The 21,558-nt window shown below is 35.6% G+C and overlaps 3 protein-coding genes across 3 annotated transcripts; all 3 read left to right on the forward strand.

The window, feature by feature from the left end:
* The first annotated feature begins 3,225 nt into the window (after positions 1-3,225).
* LOC113043880 (leucine-rich repeat and transmembrane domain-containing protein 2-like) lies at positions 3,226-6,262 on the forward strand. Its single transcript, XM_026203459.1, has 3 exons — positions 3,226-3,468; positions 3,555-4,292; positions 5,546-6,262. The coding sequence occupies exons 1-3, from the start codon at positions 3,444-3,446 to the stop codon at positions 6,022-6,024; spliced, it is 1,242 nt and encodes a 413-aa protein (XP_026059244.1). The 5' UTR covers positions 3,226-3,443; the 3' UTR covers positions 6,025-6,262.
* Positions 6,263-10,707: 4,445 nt separating this feature from the next.
* On the forward strand, positions 10,708-13,705 carry LOC113043281 (apoptosis-enhancing nuclease-like). The gene is made up of 4 exons (XM_026202531.1): positions 10,708-10,816; positions 11,229-11,899; positions 12,741-12,941; positions 13,048-13,705. The coding sequence occupies exons 2-4, from the start codon at positions 11,252-11,254 to the stop codon at positions 13,243-13,245; spliced, it is 1,047 nt and encodes a 348-aa protein (XP_026058316.1). The 5' UTR covers positions 10,708-10,816; positions 11,229-11,251; the 3' UTR covers positions 13,246-13,705.
* Positions 13,706-15,682: 1,977 nt separating this feature from the next.
* LOC113043282 (retinaldehyde-binding protein 1-like) lies at positions 15,683-20,117 on the forward strand. Its single transcript, XM_026202532.1, has 8 exons — positions 15,683-15,816; positions 16,998-17,034; positions 17,471-17,599; positions 18,274-18,478; positions 18,566-18,744; positions 18,933-19,091; positions 19,265-19,375; positions 19,457-20,117. The coding sequence occupies exons 2-8, from the start codon at positions 17,023-17,025 to the stop codon at positions 19,583-19,585; spliced, it is 924 nt and encodes a 307-aa protein (XP_026058317.1). The 5' UTR covers positions 15,683-15,816; positions 16,998-17,022; the 3' UTR covers positions 19,586-20,117.
* The last annotated feature ends 1,441 nt before the right edge of the window (positions 20,118-21,558 follow it).

The following is a 21,558-nucleotide window of genomic DNA, read 5'->3' on the forward strand; positions in this document are numbered from 1 at the left end:
ATTATCGAGTCCTCGTCTTGTCACCTGCCCTTCACACCAAACCCCCTGGGCACTGGAAACATGCAGCTAGAGCCGTCACCTAACACAAGTCACCATCTTCCAGCTTCTCTTCTGTGAATAAATGCTGATGGGGCATGTTGTCACAAAAGGTCAATGTGTGTTCAATGAACCGTTTGAAATACTCACGTCCCCTTTTTCCTTTGAGACCAGTGTGAAGTCATTATTGTCAACAAGGTAACAGTTCACATCCTGTAAAAAAAAACAGAGATGGATTAGAATCTCCCTTGTTGAACTGGATTAGAATTCATGCTAGTGAATCGGTTCGTGTAAACTGATTCAGAACAACGATTCACAGATTACATAAAGATGACACAAAGAAGAGTCAATTAGCTTCACTCACAATGCTCTCACAGCTGAGAGGACATATACCGTCCACATCACTGCACTGCAAAGAGGAAGAAGACAGCCGCAAGGGCTTTAGTAAATGGACAAAGACATTATATCAAATGCATTATACTGAGCAAACACTACAGTTGACAAATTACTAAATTAACTGTAAAGAAATTACATTAAAAGACTATAAATGGGGAACAAATTAGGGGCTAAACATTTTTTTGCAAACAAATGGAGGTTGTAAATAACAATTGCAGCTAATTTGGTGCAGGTCTAAATTTGTGAGTGTTTATGTATACTTAAATTAAAGGGACACCAAAGAGTACCATATTAGTTGAATATGCCTTAGAAATAACATCTGTGTTGTTTGGCTGACAGGAGGAAATAAGGAAAGAAAAATAAGAAAACAAGTAGGAAAAATATTAGGAGAATGTTTTGGAGAGTTGTTTGTGTTTGTTGCACTAAATGACAAAAACTACAAGAAAAGAGTCCTTGTGTGAAACAGGGGTGGTGTTTGAAAAGTCCTAGGTTTAAACCCCAGAAGGGACCATAAGTCATGTGGCAAGTCGCACTGAATAAAAAAAGTGTTTGGTAAGTAGCAAACATCTTGATAAATTGCCCTGGAGGCCTGCAGACGTGAGCATGTACATGTACACTTCGAAATCTCCAGTGACAAACACTATTTGCTCTTTCGTCAGCGTGAGGCGGACAGGAACTGATAAACATCATTAATCAAAGACCTTTAATATTTGCTAGATTGTTGTCATAGAGTCTCCCTTTACACTACACACACTCAAGAAAAGTCTGTAAAACACAGCTCAGTGTGGTGTGTTAATATGAAGGACTTTTTCCGTATAGATTTTTTACAGATGTTTCATTTTGAATTACTCATAGCATTGCACAGCGTTTTTGAGTGGAAGGAAATGTACATAAATTCGACAGAAAATGTACACATTTTCTTGCAGGACATATATCGAATTTGAATTCTTTTTGAGTTAAAACTCAAATGTTTGGCAATGGATAGGAACACTCTCTCCAGCAAGTCCAGGGATGCTTGCATTCCAATAGCTGCACACGGAAGATAAAAGGAAAATCGGAAACCTTTAAGAACATTTCATAGAGGTTGCATTCATATTTCCTGTCAATTAAATATTTTTGTGCAAAGCATTACAAAAAATATATATTTTGGATAAAAACATCCATAAATATTTACAATAATGTTTCCAACAACTTTAAAATCCTTTTATAGGCAATTTCCAGTGAAATTAAATATTTTATTTTTTTTAGCAGTTTGGATATTTTTTTATATAATATCGTAGAGATTTAATTCATATTTCTAGTCAATTATATATTTTTCTGTGCTAGGCATTACAAAAAATAAATAAATAAACAAATATATATATATATATATATATATATATATATATATATATATATATATATATATATATATATATATATAAAATAATTCTCTGGAAATCTTCATTTTAAAATTCCCTTATATTTCCAGGTTTTCCATGTGCGTGAGAACCCTGTATTAATGTTTTGCTTGACAACATCTGTTGATGCCGTATATCACACGATTAATCCTTATATGTTCAACATCATAAGCTACCACAAAGATTCATGAAAAAACTGAAGAGACCATTTTCTAAGCTGGTGTTTTATCTCTTCTGCCCCCTCCTCAGTCCATCCATCTCTCTCTCTCTGGCCGTGGAGGCAGACACAGTCTGTTCTAATGTTAGTCCTACTTCCTGATGTGAGCCGCGCTCATACACACTCTGGATTTTTCAAGCTGTGAGCTTCCAGTTCCTCTTGTGTCTTTCATTTTCTGTCGATTGGCTCACTCTATGTTTACAGGAGTAATCATGAGGACCACTAGATGAGGACTGGTGGAAGGTATGTTTCAGGTCTGGTTCACTTTTAGTGCAATCATAATAATTTCTCACTGATCAGGTTAAACAAGCAGTGGTCGTTGTTGTGCTATTCAATATTTAGGTCTCCGTTAGACAGAATAATTGCATTCTTTACAACAATTTTAGTATAAAATAAATTATTACCATTTATTCTTAAATCTATGCTTTTAATAATTTTCTTTAGGGGTTTTCTTTCTATTCTAGATCTATAAAACATTCCACATCAATCAGATATAGAAATATTTTGGATTTTTTAACAAATTTCATAAAATGTTATGTATTATTAGAAGTGCACATTCCAGCATGCACAATTTGATCCTCTTTTCGCTGATAAAGCGGATGTTGTTCTCAGCTCTGATTTATTATCTAATGGTGTGGACAGTTTAATCCTTGCTAGTTTAATGCAATAAATGTGAAAAAGCAATGCTGGTGTGTTTGTATTATATATATATGTAATATATATATATATGATAGGTAAAAATGTATAGCCTGAATGCACTGTAAGTCGCTTTGGATAAAAGCTAAATTCATAAATTTTATTTTAATTTTTAATTTTAAATATATATAATACACACATGTACTGTACATGCATAGCAAATGATCTCTTTCACCTAATAATATAAACAATATAAAAATTCCAAAAGAAATTTGAGATGTGTGAAGCAGCTGATAATATACTTTGTATGTAACCTCACAATACCTCTAGTTTTTCACTTTGCTTTTTTCTCTCATAACAAGAAATAGGCCTCTGGGCAGCTTTTATACAAAGTACTCTCTTTCACTATTTGTTTGCCTTCTGAAGACTCAAATTCATTTCAGGTCTGTGATATTTAGACTTCATGACGTAATATATGTTCAGCCTTCACAGGGCATTTATTTAGCATTTAAATTGTAGTCAGTTTCTTAGTAACATTGCATAAAATCTGTACATGCATCATAGCACCCACCCATCTTTCTTTAATCATTATTTTAACAGTGTTTGCTTTGTTTGTAACTACATCAATTCCAAGTGAATTCAACAAGTTGTCTGGTGGATTCATCATGATGGAGAAGGAAGGCATTCTTTTGGTGTAGACCAGTGGATGCTCTTCCAAAGAATTGCTCAGGAACTCTTACAACAGGGTTTGGTGGACAATGCAGTCCAGCATGAAGATTATAAGTAAGATCTTTAACCTATTACAACATCTTCAACCTTCTCAACTCTCTCTGTTTCCTAACCATCTCAATTTTCTCTAATTTCCTCAGGTCTCTTGATGACTCTTCTGAGCTCCTTTGGAACATCTACAAGTTGTCCATCAGGCTGTACCTGCAATGTAAACCATACAGACTGCAGTGACCCTAACGAACTGGCTTCCTTGGACTCCATCCTGAACCAGCTACCCTTTGACGCAAGCTACCTCAACCTCTCAAACAATAACTTCACCACTGTGGAACCTGGGAGTTTTTCCAATTTTAGTGGCTTGCTACATCTAGACCTCTCCAGAAACCTTCTCTCCAGCATCAACCCTGGGTACTTTTCCAATCTCAGCAGCCTGCTTCATCTAGACCTCTCCAGAAACCTTCTCTCCAGTGTCTTCCCTTCAAGCTTCTCCCACTTGAACAACCTAGAGGTCCTGGATCTCTCTGAAAACCTTGTTGTGAGGCTCCCCGTTAACTTGTTCTCTGGACTCAACAGCCTAAGAGAATTAGTTCTAAGAGAAAACAAGCTTAAGGAACTGAATCCAGATCAGTTCAAAGGTCTGACTGAGCTTAGGCGTCTAGATCTTTCCTTTAACAGTCTCAGCTTTATTCCCACACACCTTCTGGATGGTCTCCAGAACCTAGTGTGGCTCTCGCTTCTTGGCAACAAGCTGAGAACTCTGGAGCGGTCTTCACTTGAGCCAGCGACTGCTCTACAGCAACTTCTGCTGGATGGAAACCCATGGAATTGTAACTGCAATTTAATTCCACTCAAGCATTGGCTGGAATGGATTGTATACACAGGTGAGAGAGCTCATTTATCACAATTCTTTGCATATTTGTCACACTTAAAACATCAGACCATCAAACAAATTGTAATATTACACAAAGATGATGCAAGTAAATACAAAATGCAGTTTTAAAATGATGATTTCATTTACGAAGGGAAAAAAGCTGTCCAAACCTGCCTGGCCAAGCGAGAAAAATGTATTGCCCCCTCCTGTTAAATCATGAAAGAACTGAGCAACACATCACGCCACACTCTAAAGAAATTCAAAAACAGATGAGAAACAAAATAGTTGACACGTATCAGTCTGGAAAACTTGGAACAGTGGTGAATCTTCCCAGGACTGGCCGGCCTACCAAAATGACTTCAAGAGCACAACGACGACTCATCCAGGAGGTCATAAAAGAACCCAGAACAACATCTAAAGAGCTGCAGGCCTTACTTGCCTCAATTAAGGTCAGTGTTCATGATTCAACAATAAGAAAAAACGGCATCCATGGGAGAATTCAAAGACAAAACCCATTGCTGACCAAAAAGAACACAACGGCTCGTCTCACATTTGCCAAAAAAATATCTTGATTATATCCAAGACTTTTGGGCAAATATTTTGTGGATTGATGGGACAAAAGTTGAACGTTTTGGAAGGTGTGTGTCCTGTTACTTTTGGCATAAAACCAACACAGAATTTCATGAAAAGAACATCATGCCAACATTCAAACATAGTGGTAGTAAAGTGATGGTCTGGGGACCAGCTTTGCTGGTTAAAGACCTGACTTGCTATAATTGATGGAAGCATCAAGCGCACTTGGGTTCTCCAGCAGGACAATGATCCCAAACACACCAACAAGTCCACCTCTGAATGGCTCAAGAAAAACAAAATTAAGTTTTCGGAGTGGCCAAGTCAAAGTCTGGACTTAAATCCCATTGAGATGCTGTGGGATGACCTTAAACAGTCCATTCATGCTCAAAACCCTCCAATGTGGCTGAATTAAAACAATTCTGCAAAGAAGAGTGGGAAAATTCCTCTACAGCATTATGAGAGACTCATTGGAAATGCTTGATTGCAGTTGTTGCTGCAAAGGGTGGCACAACCAGTTATTGGAGTGTGTCATTTACTTTTTCACAGTGTTAGGCAGATTTGGACATATTTTTTTCCTTTAATAAATGAAATCATTATTTCAATTCTGCATTTTGTATTTACTCAGGCAATATCTTAAATTGCATTGACGTTTTCATAAAAGTTATGTCTTTCTCTTTTATCATTCCATAGGTGGCAGCATAGATTCTGCCAACTGCTCCTTTCCTGCTAATTTGCATGGTAAGGATCTTCGCAGTATCCCTATGGAGATGTTCAGACACTGTTACCCCCTCTATCTGGAGACAAGGTACCCATCTGCAGCCGAGGGCCACCAGGTACCGGCTGGGTCAGCCGGAGACTGCATGCGCCAGCGCTACCGGCCTGTGAGTGTGCGTCGAGCGACTGCCACGGTGGTGGTAGCTGGGGTGGTGTGTGGCGTGGTGTGTGTGATGATGGTGGTAACAGCCACCTACGGCTGCATCTATGCAATGCTGATGGCTCACGAGCAGCAGCAGCTGGTAGAGGGAAACAGCCAACGGCAACAGCCACTGATGGTGGCAAAAGAACCAGAGCAGGATGAAAAGGAGGATCTGATACCGACTATCGGAAAGGGAGCAGAAGCCACAGAGTGCATAGCGTGGATGGCATTTCCTCCAGAAGTGTGTGTTTAAAGCAGTTTATCATTGATGTATATAGATTTATAAATATTTGTTTGGGAGTGAGAGTTGGAAAGCAAATGACCCGATTTAGTTCAGGAGCAATTACAGCTCCAACAAACTGGTTAAAAAAAACCTCAAAAAGACAAATATATTCAACTACTCTATAGCTGTTAAGTAGATTAAAGGAACATAAAAATAAAACACTGAATATGATTTTATGTAAACTTCTATATTTTCCTATGATTTCTCCTAACAAACCACCTCTGTGTTTGTTTTCTTATAGTTGCAATCAATCTGTTGTTACTTAGCATATTAGTATATTTTTCTAGAACTGAGAAACATATTTTAAATATACCGCTCTGTGTTTAATATATAAATAATGTATGTCTTCATTAGGGATGCACCAGTATTAAAATTCTGGTTGACAGTTATAGTAAATAATTATTATTTTCATGTTATTACAATTCTGTACTTTTTGGCCACAATAATATATATATATATATATATATATATATATATATATATATATATATATATATATATATATATATATATATATGCTAAAAACTAGTGCTATCAAACGATTAATGGAGATGAATCACATCCAAAATAAAAGTTTTTGTTTATATAATATATGTATGTGTGCTGTCTATATTTATTATGTATATATAAATACATAAACATGCATGTATATATTTCAGAAAAAATATTTATTTTCATTTAAATATAGAAATAAATATACAGAGTATATTATGCAAACAAATTTTTTTATTTTGGATTAGATTAATCACGATTAATTGTTTGACAGCACTACTAAAAACTAAAATCAAGCATTTTAAATTCAACAAGGCATTATTTTGTACAGTGTGAAAAATTGATATTCATTTTCAGATTTGCTAAAGATTATTAGTGCTTTTAAACAATCAAATATTTAATATCAGCTCACAAAATTCTAATATGGTCTCACATTTCTGGAACCTACTCCATTTTAAATAATTAATAACGTACTGAATGATCACAAAATGATATGTCGAATGTAGAATTAGATTTGAGCATATAAACAATGACAGACAGATATCTTACCTTCAGCAATAGCTGTTTTTTTTTTTTGTAGGGGTAACGTGATGTTACCCCTACAAAAGTGTTCTTCCCTGTTGGACAGAGGTCATAGTTTACTGTAGCTGATAAACTGTGTCATTGCAACAAATCCATTAAACAATGACTTTTTAAAGCAACTTGGTTTATATCATCATGCGGACCATAGAAGAAAAATGGTGTTTATTGCTACTGATTAAAGTTTTTTTTATTTTTTTTTTTTATTAGTTCACTCACTTTCCAACACGCTTCTCACTTCCTGCATATCTGATCACACGCATGAGCCCAGATCGGGTTCCCAGGAAAGCCGACTCCATGCCCTCATCTACACTATACGGAGATAAAAGCAAAGAAAGAAAGACTGTAAACACTGACTCTCCTTTTTTTGCCAAAATGTTCTTCAAAATAAAAGAAGGACACACAAAAAAGTCTGGCTTTGCTTAATGCACAACATACAAAGATTAAATAAAGCCTTTTACCTGGGGCGGTGAGCATTAGCACTGTCCAGAAGGCCTCTAGCGGTGCTATTACCGCTGCATCAAAAATAACTTTCTGAAGAAGTATCTCGTCACCTGAAACAACAATAATCCTTTACTTTAAGAATAGCATATGATAATTATTTATAACTGATGCTGATGCAAACACACTCACCCCATTATCCAGAGCTGCTCTCACATCTAAAGTCAGAGTGCCAGTTTCGCCCTATACACTATGGCTGTTCTCAACTGCACAGACAGGGCAGAACATCATTATGATATTTCTGAGCCTGAAACAGTGATGATGCTTACAGGAAGTAAGTATTGCTTTTAAAATCATTAAAGCAATCAGCTTGTGGCACTTCTGAGGCACTATTAAGCCATTTTATTTATTCAATTTCTTTTAGATATGTTATTTATTTTTTCTTATATTTTATTTATGTTATTATTTATTTATATTCTCTCAACCAAATATAAGTTGATTTTCCCAAAAAGTAAAAAAAAAAAAAAACTTATGATGTTTCAAGAAGGCTCACGAAGTGTATAATTTATATATAATTTAAAATAAATGAATGTTCTGTTATAATTCTAGATTTATATTTTGTATTATTTATTATTATTTGGTCTATATTTTATTTAGTGACTATGAGCGACTATAAGAATGATTCACGTTGACCCCCCTCCAGCAACAAAAAAAAAAAGTCATCAATGGCTCTGTGATTCCATCAAAAGCAACCTGACATTGCAACTTCATCAAGACAAAACATCATCAACAGAGAAAAACGAACCCAATGGAAGGCCTATCTTAAAAAATGAAGGCGCTAAACAACTGAATTAAAGTAAATCTTAAGTTTCTGGGGGAATCTTCATTTGAGCCTGTGTGAAGATACACAGCCAGTCTGTGTAGACCATGAAGAATGTGATCCAAGAAGACCCTCTGATGTTATACATGATGATGACATCTGTGCTTAAGAGCCACATCTGTCAGGAGAAGAAGATCCTGAGAATCCACTACTCCATTAGGACGACTAAAATCCGATGTCCATTCCACTCACTTCCATTCATGCTGGCCTAAATGGTTTCAAACATATTTTACAACCCCTGAGCTCCTTATCAACTGAACTTTCACATCCTAAAGTTCTTGGAGGGCCTGATGACCCAAGTCAGTGAACTCCTAATCATACTCAGATCTTCCAGACACGTCTCAAATTCTCATTGAGCTGCGTGGAGTAATCAACGCTTCCCATATTCAGGATGATACCGATAATCCAAGTAAACCACTTAGTTATCATTAGGTCCTTCTTTCTTCGTGTAAAACTCACTTGAACATGATATCAAATAATGTATGCTCTCATCACATCATCTGCAAAACATCACACCTGAAAGATGTTCTCCAAAGTTCCATGGTTCTTGACATGAAATAATCCAAGTTATAATATATAAATCAAGCAATGGCAAGCACACTGCTGCAGATGAGATTCACTTCCAGAGCATCCAATCCTGCATCACCCAATTTACAGTGTAATCCACTTGGATAACAATCTCTCCACACAGTGGGTCCATAAGTGTGCGGAGGGGAGATGAAGAGAGGAGAAAAGGGTGGGCACACTGGAGAGACGCAGCGGATTGGGCGAGTAAGAGTTTTGTTGTCACTGAAAGGATTAGTAGTGATTTCAGGAGGTTGGCCCATGTCCACAGCTGAATGAACAGTGAACAGCTGTGGTTTGTAGAAGGACAAGGCCATCTAGTGGGGACATGACAGCCACTTGGTTTGGATGATGATATGCAGGCACTCTCATGATGCTCAATCCATCCTGTATGGTTTTCTTTCTGCAGCTTTTGAAGAATAGTCCATGATAATTTCATGTTAGCTAGAAAGATCCTCCAGATCCTGTTCATTCTGTGAAAGAAAATATAAGGGGCCTCAGATGGCCACTAAGTGAACTGTATACTGTTATTTACTATCTGTCAAGTGACTTTTGCTCAGGAATTAAGTTGACCATATGCTGTGTGACTTTTTGCTCTCTCTTTTCTAAAAGAAAAAAAAGCTTTTAAGTAGCAAACTAATCTATAAACCAGAAGTCAATATTACCTTGAATTGTATAACATTAGTAAGAACCAAAGTATATAAATGTGTCTACTTCCAATACATTTTGAAAACTCTGAGAACATCTATGTGGAGTTCTTCCTGTGATCACGAGCAGGAAGGGCAACATATCCAATTGGCAACAAGAAGATCAATCAATATTTTGTTTATGATTTTTGTTTTTGAATCCCATTGTAGAAAGAAACTCATACAGGTTTTATAGTAAATACATCACACAATTTTCGTTTTTGGATGATCTTTCCAGTTTTACAGGAACACCTTATTGTTGTCATCAGGGACCTCAAAGGAAAAAAATACCTTGATTTCCTGTTGATCAAGAAAAGCTGTGGTTTGCTATGGGAAGCACTTAAAACAGAGTTCTCAGCCAATGGTATCCAAGGCTCTCCAGGAATATGCTCAAATTCATTACAATACCACATTAATAGTTAAATAAATTAAAAAAATCACCTTTTTGATGAAATTCGTATCTGGTCTGTAAGTCTACTGCTTATCCCTTATGAAACAAAAATATATTGCAGTATATTGGAAAATATAATGTAATATATTAGGCATATATTCTTATATATTTATTTTTTCCAATATATTGCAATATATTGAAAGCGGCAATCATTTGTATATTTTGCAATATATTATATAATATATGTATCATCAATATATTATTAAATGTATTCAAATGTATAAAATATTAGAAAATAAAAGGGAAAATAATATATTACAATATATCACAATATATTTTAAGAAATATATTGGTAAATATATTTTCCTTTCGTAAGGGATGTGCCTGAACATATCATCTTGCTAGCTGTCAGATTTCTTCAGATTGTATTGCTATTTATCTCTTAGCAGTGTTCAGCGTACTAATTCAGTTGACTTCCATTCATAAAAACGGTCTCAGTCCAAATTCCGCACTCCACACACTGATTACACAGCAACAAAAAAACAACAGTAGCTACATCAATATTTTTAACGAAGAACCCCTGGGGGAGGAACTTTGCACTGGCATTTGATTTGACCAATCAGAGTGTAATATGTCGAAACGGCTCGACCAATCAAATCGCTGGATTTGGGTCTTGTCTCGGCATGTTCTCGTAGCCCTGCTTCTCACCGGATCCACGTGTACGCAGAGGTATGTGCTAAATGTGTAAATTATTCAAGTATTACAACGCTTATAAGTCTTTTTGCTGAAATATTGTACAATGTAATATCATTTAGGGTTAGTGTTGTTATTAAACGTAAAACGCGACTGATTACGTTATTGTTTCTGTGCTGAATGGTTAGCTAGCCAGTGCTAAGTGACTGTACTGAATGGTCACGATCACGATTTAAATCTAATAAAACGGTAAATAATTGATACTTTCCGACCATCTTCTTTCTTTAGATGGATTATGTAGTCAAATATTGAGTTAATGTTCATGTATCTTAACTTGGTTACTTAAAAGTTACCCCATAATGCATCTTGGGTAACGTTATTATTCGCCATTGATCTCTATAAGGACATAGATACTGTAACTTTGACAAAAGTATCTTTTTTTTGACAGATGTAAAACTACATGGTGACATAATGTCAGATTCACCCTGGAGATACTCCACCAGTAATGGAGTGGACCGAAATATCTTGTCATCCACCAACGAAGAAACGAGCACTATTTCTCATCAAACTAAAAAACGAAGAAAAAAGAATAAACTGAAAAAATCCAGAACTGAATCCCATGAGGTCTCATTTGAACAAAAACGAGGAAAGAAAAGAAAGTTAGATGAGCATTTGGAAATAAAGACGGAATGTGTAAAACATAGAGATGTTTCAGATTCTGTATCTGAACAATCAAATTATGTGCAATTCAAAAGGCCCAGGATAACTCCTTATACACTTACTGGTGAAGCTGAGTCTGCATCACCTCTCTGTAGCAGCTGGGAGGTGGACAGTGGCTTTTCTTCTGAATCCAGTCCTCCCAGTAGTGGCAGGAGTTCACCGTGTGTGGGAATAGACCACTCTAAGCTTGTAGCTATGGACTGTGAAATGGTCGGCACTGGAACTGGGGGCAAGTGTAGTGAAGTGGCACGCTGTAGTATAGTAAATTATTATGGTAGTGTTTTGTATGATAGATATATTTTACCTCGGAATCCAGTCACAGACTACCGCACAAGATGGAGTGGCATTAGGAAACATCATTTACAACAGGCAGTGGCTTTTGAGGACGCGCAGAATGAGGTGAGGAGGCTCCATACCTAACTGCACTGTATACACAATCTCTTTTCTGTTCAAGTGGGTTTATATGCTTGGCTTTAGTTTTATATTGTATAGTAGCGTTAAACAATAGGGGATTTTTTCCCCGGCTGGTACAGAAAAGCCAGTAGTTCAGCTGTTTAATTGCCCTGCAAATATTTTTACTGCCCAGTCAAAAAAATAAAAGATTTTTTAAATATATATATATATATATATATATAAATTTATTTACAAAAATTAATGTATTTAATATTATTTAGGCTAAAGTTTATATTAATATTGAGTAAAGTAAATTAAACAATTAACAAATAATAGATTTAAAAAATATAATTATTTCTAAGTAATGTACGTTTTACTCTTATTTTTTTAGTTTTTCATTTGTTTACTTTAATATAATTTACAGTAACAATAATTACTGTTTAAAAAAAAAATTTAATCTGTTACATAATTTTTTACTAATATTTTTCTTTCTAAAATATATATTATAGCCTACTAGATTTTTTATTAAGATAATATATTCTATATTTGTATTTTTTATGTATCATGATGTACATGACGTCTTTACAGTTAAGACCATAAATTACTGGTGAATTCATGAAAGCTGTTTTTTTTTTTTTTTATTAACATTTAAACTTTCAATACACTAGTTACATTGTTTTTAATGATTAAGTTTGTGTGTATAATATATATGTGTGTGTGTGTGTGTGTGTGTGAATAAATATAGAAGTTTTTGGAAATGTTAATATACTAATTGTTGAGCTCTGTTCATAAATGGCGACTGTATTTCATAGACTATTGCTGTCTCTTTTTTCAATTTATTTTTTAGATCGTCAACATCCTCACCGGGAAGATTATTGTGGGCCATGCCTTATTTAATGATTTCCAGGTTCTTGACATCTCCGTCCCGCCACAAATGATTAGGGATACCTGTTCCTGTATATTGCTGCGAGGGTTGTATAACACCTCCACTAGATGCAATGTCTCTTTGAAGAAACTGTCTCAGGAACTTCTCAATAGGACCATACAGGTAGGACTTGTAATCTTTTCATGAGACAAAGTTGGAGCATCAAGCTTGGTGTGTTTTCTCTTTACTTGCTGCCGGATGTTTATATACTGGATTTTTTTCTTTTTAGTCTGGAAGAATGGGTCACTGCTCTGTAGAGGATGCTTGTGCTGCCATGGACCTGTACAAGCTGGTAGAGGACCAGTGGGAAAAATACATACAGTCCAAGGATTTAAACACTGTCCATACCTCAAACCCCAACAACAACCTCGAGCACTACATGGAGGACCAGTACTGGCCAGAAAACATAATGGACTGCAGCCCCTAAGACCAAGAGTTAGGATAATGATGCCACCCTCAATGCTAGGAACTGTCTTTGTTGTTTAATGTTATTTAAACCTCCAACTTTTCTAAACATGTTAACATACAATTAGGAAATACATGGAAATGTTGTAGAACATTACCTAGCACTTGAAAGTTTATTTAAATAACTTAAACTTTGACTTAAAAGATGATTGTTTATTAAGGGAATTTGAATATTAAAGTTAATAACAGGTTTCTAAATTTACACAGACTGTATTTTAATTAATGACTCCATTGTGAGTCTTAATTTGTATGATTAATATTAATGTGTAATGTTAATGACATTATGCTGCTAGTTCGCAATATATTCATATGTGTTCAAACTGACAGTGCTCTTCATCCAAAAAGTATTGTCATGCGAAAACTTGAAATATGAAATGTTTAAATAAAGATTATGGGGGGAAAAAATCTTGAACTCCAAATCATTTTATTGCATTTCTTTCAAGGTAGGTAGTGAAATTTCTGCAAAAAATAAGTCACTGTCAAACCAAGTAGGAAATGTGTGTGTAATATTTGAGCACAAGTAAGTGAAAACTGTTTTGCCCTCATGCAAAATTCAAGATAATGTTGAAATGATTGGATTCAACCAAAAAAACTATTCACTCAACAATAGTAAATGTGACAGCTCCTAAAAGGGATAGTTAACATAAAAATATACAATTCTGTCATTTACTCTCCCTCATCTTGTTCCAAATCTGTATAAGTATCTTGCGTTGAACACAAAAGATATTTGAAAAAATTTTGCTAACCAAACAGATCACAATATTGTTATTTTTGCTTAAAAAATGGTCTTTATGAGCTAAAGCTTTTTAAAGCAATAGAAATTTCATAATTCTCTTTTTACCAGTGTCAATATCAAATTTGGCACTCCATGTTTCGAATGCTTTATTCGGTGGCCAAGAGAGCTCAACGCTCTTCAAATTAAGAAAACAACTTCTTCAATTTAACAATTTGAATAAATATTCTTGCACACGCATCTTAACATGTGTGCCTCTGACAGCGTGTGCATAAAGCAAAATGAGTTTTCTTTGACTGTAGATTGTGTTTCAGTGGCTTAAAATCACTTGTTTTTAAACAACAAAGCATTTTGGTGACAATGTAGCACAGCAGCATCAAGATATAGATGATAGTTCAAAATTTCTACTGGTTGCCAAATTTCTACCAGTGATGGTGTCTGCTGGTTCATCACCCACCCTACTGGAAGTCAATGGCTGCCGTCAACTGTATGGTTAACAACAATCTTCAAAAATATCTTCTGTTTTGCGCAACAGAAGAAAGAATAGCTGAAACTACATCATCACCTAATTTATCAGTAAATAGGACTACATTTTGGTCCAACCCATGTAATGCCTCTCTTGGCCCCAGTGGCCAAGTGTAACTGCTTCTACTCTTCTCTTTGCTCAAGATGTACATTTCAAAGCTTTGAATCTAGTATTTTGGTTTTTAACAGACTACAGTGTGATGCAAGCTCTTAATTTGGCAGCGCATGACCAAGGTTGGATTGAAACTGTAATGTAATAGGTTGTTTTATAAATTGTCATGTAAATGTTTATTGATCTAAAGATTCTGGCTTGGCTGAAACAATATAGCTGCATAATAATGAATCTTCAAATGTATTGTCTGACAACTCTGCCTTTACCCAACAGATGTAAAATGAATGCTGAGCAGCTCTGGTAGCACAGAGACGACCATTGTGCTGCAATCACTGCTTTAGTAATCCAGACCCTCACATTCAATGGCTAAATCCTGCTTTACAGGATTATGGCCACCCCACGATCAATGTATCAGTGGGAAACATTGCAGTGACGTTTGAGGGTGGAATACAATCATTGTGGCTGCTTACAACTAAAACTGAATTTTGAGTACTGTTGTGAGATGACCTAAACTAATACATAAACTAAACCAAATTAACATAAACTACATAAACTCAACTTTTTTTTCTATCCAGCCATTATTAGAGTATTGTTAAATGTACAAACATATATAAACTTGATTAGCTATTTATATGTAGAATTTCTAAAAGGTTTAATGTTTTAAATTGATGCATTATTTTTTCACATAATTCTTATGAAAATGTCCATATTGACATTTTAACAAGGCTTTGTGTTCAAGGTCTATTTCCAGAAACCATTCACATTGCCAGCACATATTTTTCATTGGTGCTGGAATCCAGTCAAATCTTATTGGTCAGTGGATTGCTAAACCCTCCCTCACATTTAACCTCTAATATTGTTAACAACTCATATGTCTGACACAGTCTTTCTCATAAACGCCCCATTTTTTTTTAATTATACAATGTGTTTAGGTTCAGGGAAGGTTACTCTTGATTAAAGTCACAATGCTATTGGCTGAGGGCTATTGGTCAATGTTCTCTTTGCTCTTTTTCTCAATGTTTTTGGCTGATTAACATCAAATCTGTTCTGCATAATCCATATGACGCTGTTAATCCATCACAGGTCACACTACAAATTATTGCAGCCCGCTGCTCCTCACCTCACTCAGTTCTGGTGGCTTAAGCAGCACCGCATTGTGTCAGGTAAGTGTTGTTTCCTAGGATAGAGCGTGGGATTTGTTATATCATTAAGAATGTACGTTGCCCAAGTTTTGGAAACTTTTAAAATATGAATGATGATGATGGTTAATTCTCTATTCTTTTAAAGTGTTGGTGGTTGTAATGAGGTAGATTGAATTAAAGTAATCTGGGAGATTTTGTCACTTTCAGCTTTTGCAGTTGGTGCAATTTTCACCTCATCATGTCAGACTTATGGAGACTATCATATAACAGCCCTGCTGGAATGCCTGTGATATAGCAAGAAATGTCCCAGTTTTACAATTATGTCTCAGATTACCCTTTGGTAATCTGCTTTTAAAATTGGACTTCGGGGACTCCCAGGTGGATGCAAAGTGTTTCTTGAGAGTCCACAATTTATTTATTTTTTTACTAGAAAACGTCAAAGTTAACATATTAACAAGGTTTTAAACATGCTTATTTTTTTTTTTCTGTTTTATTGTTATTAAATTGGCCTTATAACAATTGTATTGGTAATATTTCTTTTCAGTTATATCTTAGTATTTTAGTGTTATTTTCTAGTACAAATATCAAAACTTCCTTAAGTCGGTTAAAGAAGATAAAATCTTACAGACTGAATATCACAGTCAGAAACCATACTTGTTGATTAGAATATTGATTACAAATGAAGAAAATAATCTTTAAAAATATAAAAATAATATATAAATAATACATTTTTATATTATTACATTTAAAAGATTATATATATATATATATATATATATATATATATATATATATACACATATTTCATTTCTAAAACTACATGTTTTCTTTATTATATTATGCTTGATTTTTCTTTGTCAAACAGTGTAATTGGGTTTTTATGCATATAACATTTTATTAAATAAAATAAGGGAAATTATTATCATTTGGGACCTGAGCATCAAAATGTGTTTTAAAATCCCTGCTTTCAGTGATTGTTTCTAATTAAATTAATATTTAGACAACCTGTTTTGAATTAAAATTAACAGATAACATTGGTTCATCAACCTAATAAGAATAAGACTTTAATACTAAGTATATTTATTATGATAAAAAGTTTTAGCAAACCATTAAGCTTGTATAATGTCTCATGCCTGTATGTCATAAAAAGTATTTTTTGTTGGAGTCGAAGCATTTTCCTTGTGATCATTCTCTTTTCACAGAAAGTTGCACTGAGCATTTGAAGCAATGGCTGTTGTTGTAAGTACATTTTTCACCTTTATTAACAGTAAAACCACATTCAGTGTTGCATTTGCTTATAGACTAAATTATATAAGAATGAGAAAAAACCTTTACAACGGTTTCCATCAGTGACACAAAGTATTTCCTATTGAAGTCTTAAGAACCCGTTATGTCACCAACATGTGATCTCACCCAGGTTCCTCCAAACCATTACTCATTTGGTGAACAAATATTTTAAGAACAAGGCGGATCTTAGTGTTTAGGGATAGAGCTACGTACATTAGCAGCTTATCCCCATTCTCAGACCGGGTTTACTAGGCTTTACGCAGTTCATGTGAGTGAGCTTAGCACCGGCCCACACTAGCTTCCATTGATTCGGGCTACTGAACTAAAGTGTTTGCTCAAACTCAGGATTAGGATCTTTTCATAAGTCTTTCTCCATAACTTTTCATAGAGTGGAACATTCCGGATGGTGTCCGAGGAGGAGCAGGCCCTCAGGGCTAAGCTGGAGCACCTCACAGTCAAAGATCACGGGCCGGTGTTCGGACCCTGTGCACAAATACCCGACCACACGGTGCAGAAGGTGTGAGCAAGTCTTTAGAAAGTATAAAATATACACATTTAGATTAAACAATGCAGATTTTAGCTGTCTAAATATGAATTTACTATAGTGAATTTAAAATTAAGTTAGTGAAGCATTGCTATTGTTAAGTATTATACAACACTTCTTTCTGGTCCTCGAATCTGATTGGCTGAGAGGAGTGTAATATTCTAGTGAATACAGAACTCACATTGACATTACATAAGATGACAACAAGAGAAATGTTTTTATGAGTTTGTCAGCAGTAAAGGAAGTAGTTCTGCACAAAAGAAGGTTTTTAAAGACTACACACTCATGCCATTGAACTGTTGTATAAATGCAATATCACACTTGTAGCAGTACAATATTGCTGTATATTGGCACGTTGTGATTTCCGAATCACAGCCATCCCAATATACGCACTGCTACTTCTTTGATTTAGCTTATTTAACCACATAGTGACCACACAAAATAAACATCCTAGTAATAACCTAGCAGCCATCTATAGCATCACTGTGGCAAGTTTGGCACAATATTTTTTGAGAAAAAAAGAAAAAAATCCGGTAAGCCTAAATTAGCAAGTCTTCACTGCACATTCGGGTGGTCTAAAAAAACTGCTACTTTACAAATAAATAATTGTATTTTTATGAATATTTCATATTGTGATGCTGTTGTAGGCTAAAGATGAGCTAAATGAGACCGATGAGAAGCGAGAGTCAGCCGTAAAGGAGCTCAGAGGTATTATTAAAGAGAAGGCGGATTCTGGAGACGACCTCGCTAAAGGTGTTCTGGACACTTTTGGGGACAAACCCGATATCGTGCTGGTGAGGTTCATCCGTGCCAGAAAATATGAAGTTAACAGGGCCTATGAGCTTATGAAGGGTAAATAGTTTTGCCAGTTTTTTACAGTTGCTACCACCAGAATGCTGCTCGTCCTGAGACGCTACTATTGGTTTTATTGTCCTGAAGGTTATGTGCGCTTCAGGCGGGATTACCCTGAACTCTTTGAAAACTTGACCCCAGAGGCTGTCCGCAGCACCATTGAGGCCGGTTACCCAGGGATCCTGTCCAGCAGAGATAAATACGGCCGTGTGGTGCTGCTCTTCAACATTGAGAACTGGGATTATGAGGAGATCACTTTTGATGAGGTGATTTTTTTTTTTTTTAATGATAATAGGCTAAACTAGTAGTAAGTTTCTATTTTTTTTATTGTGTTAATAAAAAAATATACTCTACCGATCAAAGATGTTAAGGTCCATTTCTTGAAGAAATGTATACTTTTAATCCGCATGGCTGCATTAAAATACCCCCAAAATGTGTCACGTGTATGATCCAGATCCTCAGAGCCTATTGTGTGATCCTGGAGAAGCTTCTGGAAAATGAAGAGACTCAGATCAACGGGTTTTGCATCATCGAAAACTTTAAAGGTTTCACAATGCAGCAAGCTTCTGGCATCAAGCCTACAGAGCTGAAGAAAATGGTGGACATGTTGCAGGTGCAATAGTTTTATATATTGCTGCATTCACACCACCAAGTGGCAGTAATATGACACCATACCATGACTGATTTTGCAGCATTGGAAGATTCTTTAGTTTGTAGTCTATTAATCTATTACATTAATATTAATCTTTCCACATCTTAATATTTGCTGTTTCTTGTGTTTGGCAGGACTCTTTCCCAGCACGTTTCAAAGCTGTGCACTTTATCCACCAGCCCTGGTACTTCACCACCACCTACAATGTGGTCAAACCCCTGATGAAGAGCAAACTGTTGGAAAGGGTAAATTGTGTTGGACAGTATTTGTGGAAAAAATATTTATGATGGATGAGAAAGTGGTTTTGACTTTCTGTGTCTTTGAAGGTGTTTGTTCATGGTGATGAGCTGGAGAACTACTTCAAGGAGTTCGATGCTGAAATCCTACCTTCAGACTTCAATGGGAATGGTGCCAAATATGACGGCAAGGCCACAGCAGCAAAACTTTTCGACTAAGCACTTTTAATCTGTTGCCGGACAAGAAAGCTACTGTGTGTTATTTTAGTTTTATTGTATTAACGATTGATCGAACGTGTTTTTGTTTTCTGAAAGTGAGCCTAGAAACTTTTTCCCATACCATACAGCCAACTTACTGGAAAAGTGTCCAGATGTCATTAAAGAGGAAGGAAACAGATACGATCAGTTAGTTCCCTGTGACTCAGCGTTCTATTGGAGTGCTTGACATTCCTTACTAATCTCAGACAGGGCCCCATCTTCAGATTTAACCCCAAAAATAGATATTCTTTTGAAACAGATGAGAGATGACAGAGTCCAGACATCTCTGTTGTTTCTCTTATCAAGCAAGAATGGAAAAATACACAACCCAGTCATAACTATAAGAATATATTATGTTTTGAATGGCAAACTTTCTATAGAATGTTAAAGCGAGTACATCAAATTTTCATTATAAATCAAGTGCACACTTTATTACATTATCATGTATTTTCCCTGTGAAAGAAAACAAATAAAAACATTTTGGAATGTCCAACATTGTACTTGAGTGCTAAATCTGTCTATTTCTAGAAAATAAGATGTACAAATGATAGCAGTTTCCACAAATTGGATACAAAAAGACTCGAAACTGATGTCATTAAAAATGAAGCTTAACATTTAGACAAAGTCAGTTTTCTGTTCATTTTATATGGTGTTTGCAAATAAAACAAGTTAAATATAGTATATATTATTATAGTTAATATGCATATATATATATATATATATATATATATATATATATATATATATTGTACAGACCAAGAAACACCTTCTCATTCAAAGAGTTTTCTTTATTTTCATGACTATGAAAATTGTAGATTCACACTGAAGGCATCAAAACTATGAATAAACACATGTGGAATTTACATAACTTACATAACAAAAAAGTGTGAAACAACTGAAAATAGGTCATATTCTAGGTTCTTCAAAGTAGCCACATTTTGCTTGGATTAGCCTACTGCTTTGCACACTCTTGCCATTCTCTTGATGATGGTCCAACTAAACACAAACCGGATGGAATAGCATGCCGCTGCAAGATGCTGTGGTAGCCATGCTGGTTCAGTATGCATTCAATTTTGAATAAATCCCCAACAGTGTCAACACCAAAGCACCATCACACCTCTTCCTCCATGCTTCACGGTGGGAACCAGACATGTAGAGTCCATCCGTTCACCTTTTTCTGCGGCGCATAAAAGACACGATGGTTGGAACCAAATATCTCAAATTTGGACTCATCAGACCAAAGCAGATTTCCAATGGTCTAATGTCCATTTCTTCTGTTCTTTAGCCCAAACAAGTCTCTTCTGCTTGTTGTCTTTCTTTAGCAGTGGTTTCCTAGCAGATATTCTACCATGAAGGCCTGATTCACACAGTCTCCTCTTAACAGTTGTTCTAGAGATGTGTCTTCTGCTAGAACTCCGTGTGTCATTGACCTGGTCTCTAATCTGAGCTGCTGTTAACCTGCGGTTTCTGAGGCTGGTGACTCGGATGAAATTATCCTCCACAGCAGAGGTGACTCTTGGTCTGCCTTTCCTGGAGCGGTCCGCATATGAGCCAGTTTCTTTGTAGCGCTTGATGGTTTTTGTGACTGCACTTGGGGACACTTTCAAAGTCTTCCCAATTTTTCGGACTGACTGACCTTCATTTTTTAAAGTAATGATAGCCACTCGTTTTTCTGTACTTAGCTGCTTTTTTCTTGCCATAACACAAATTCTAACAGTCTATTCAATAGGACTATCAGCTGTGTATCCACCAGACCTCTGAACACAACACACCTTCTTCTGTTGTTTTAATGGCGGTTGGCAAACCAACTAAAGGTGCATTGTCCGCCACCTACTGGATTGGAGTATGGAGCACTACTTGGTTGGATATACTTGGTGCAAAAAAAAATAATAATAATATATATATATATATATATATACTGATTAATATAAATT

Source organism: Carassius auratus, chromosome 25 (assembly GCF_003368295.1).
Source record: "Carassius auratus strain Wakin chromosome 25, ASM336829v1, whole genome shotgun sequence".
In the NCBI taxonomy this organism is placed as follows: domain Eukaryota; kingdom Metazoa; phylum Chordata; class Actinopteri; order Cypriniformes; family Cyprinidae; genus Carassius; species Carassius auratus.

Coding starts and splice junctions, on each gene's coding strand:
- LOC113043880 (XM_026203459.1), top strand. CDS start 3,444: ATGCAGTCCAGCATGAAGATTATAA. Junction 3,469..3,554: donor GTCCAGCATGAAGATTATAA/GTAAGATCTTTA, acceptor TAATTTCCTCAG/GTCTCTTGATGACTCTTCTG. Junction 4,293..5,545: donor GGAATGGATTGTATACACAG/GTGAGAGAGCTC, acceptor ATCATTCCATAG/GTGGCAGCATAGATTCTGCC.
- LOC113043281 (XM_026202531.1), top strand. CDS start 11,252: ATGTCAGATTCACCCTGGAGATACTCCACCAGTAATGGAGTGGACCGA. Junction 11,900..12,740: donor TTGAGGACGCGCAGAATGAG/GTGAGGAGGCTC, acceptor TTTATTTTTTAG/ATCGTCAACATCCTCACCGG. Junction 12,942..13,047: donor TTCTCAATAGGACCATACAG/GTAGGACTTGTA, acceptor TTTTCTTTTTAG/TCTGGAAGAATGGGTCACTG.
- LOC113043282 (XM_026202532.1), top strand. Junction 18,745..18,932: donor AGGAGATCACTTTTGATGAG/GTGATTTTTTTT, acceptor TGTATGATCCAG/ATCCTCAGAGCCTATTGTGT. Junction 19,092..19,264: donor AAATGGTGGACATGTTGCAG/GTGCAATAGTTT, acceptor TGTGTTTGGCAG/GACTCTTTCCCAGCACGTTT.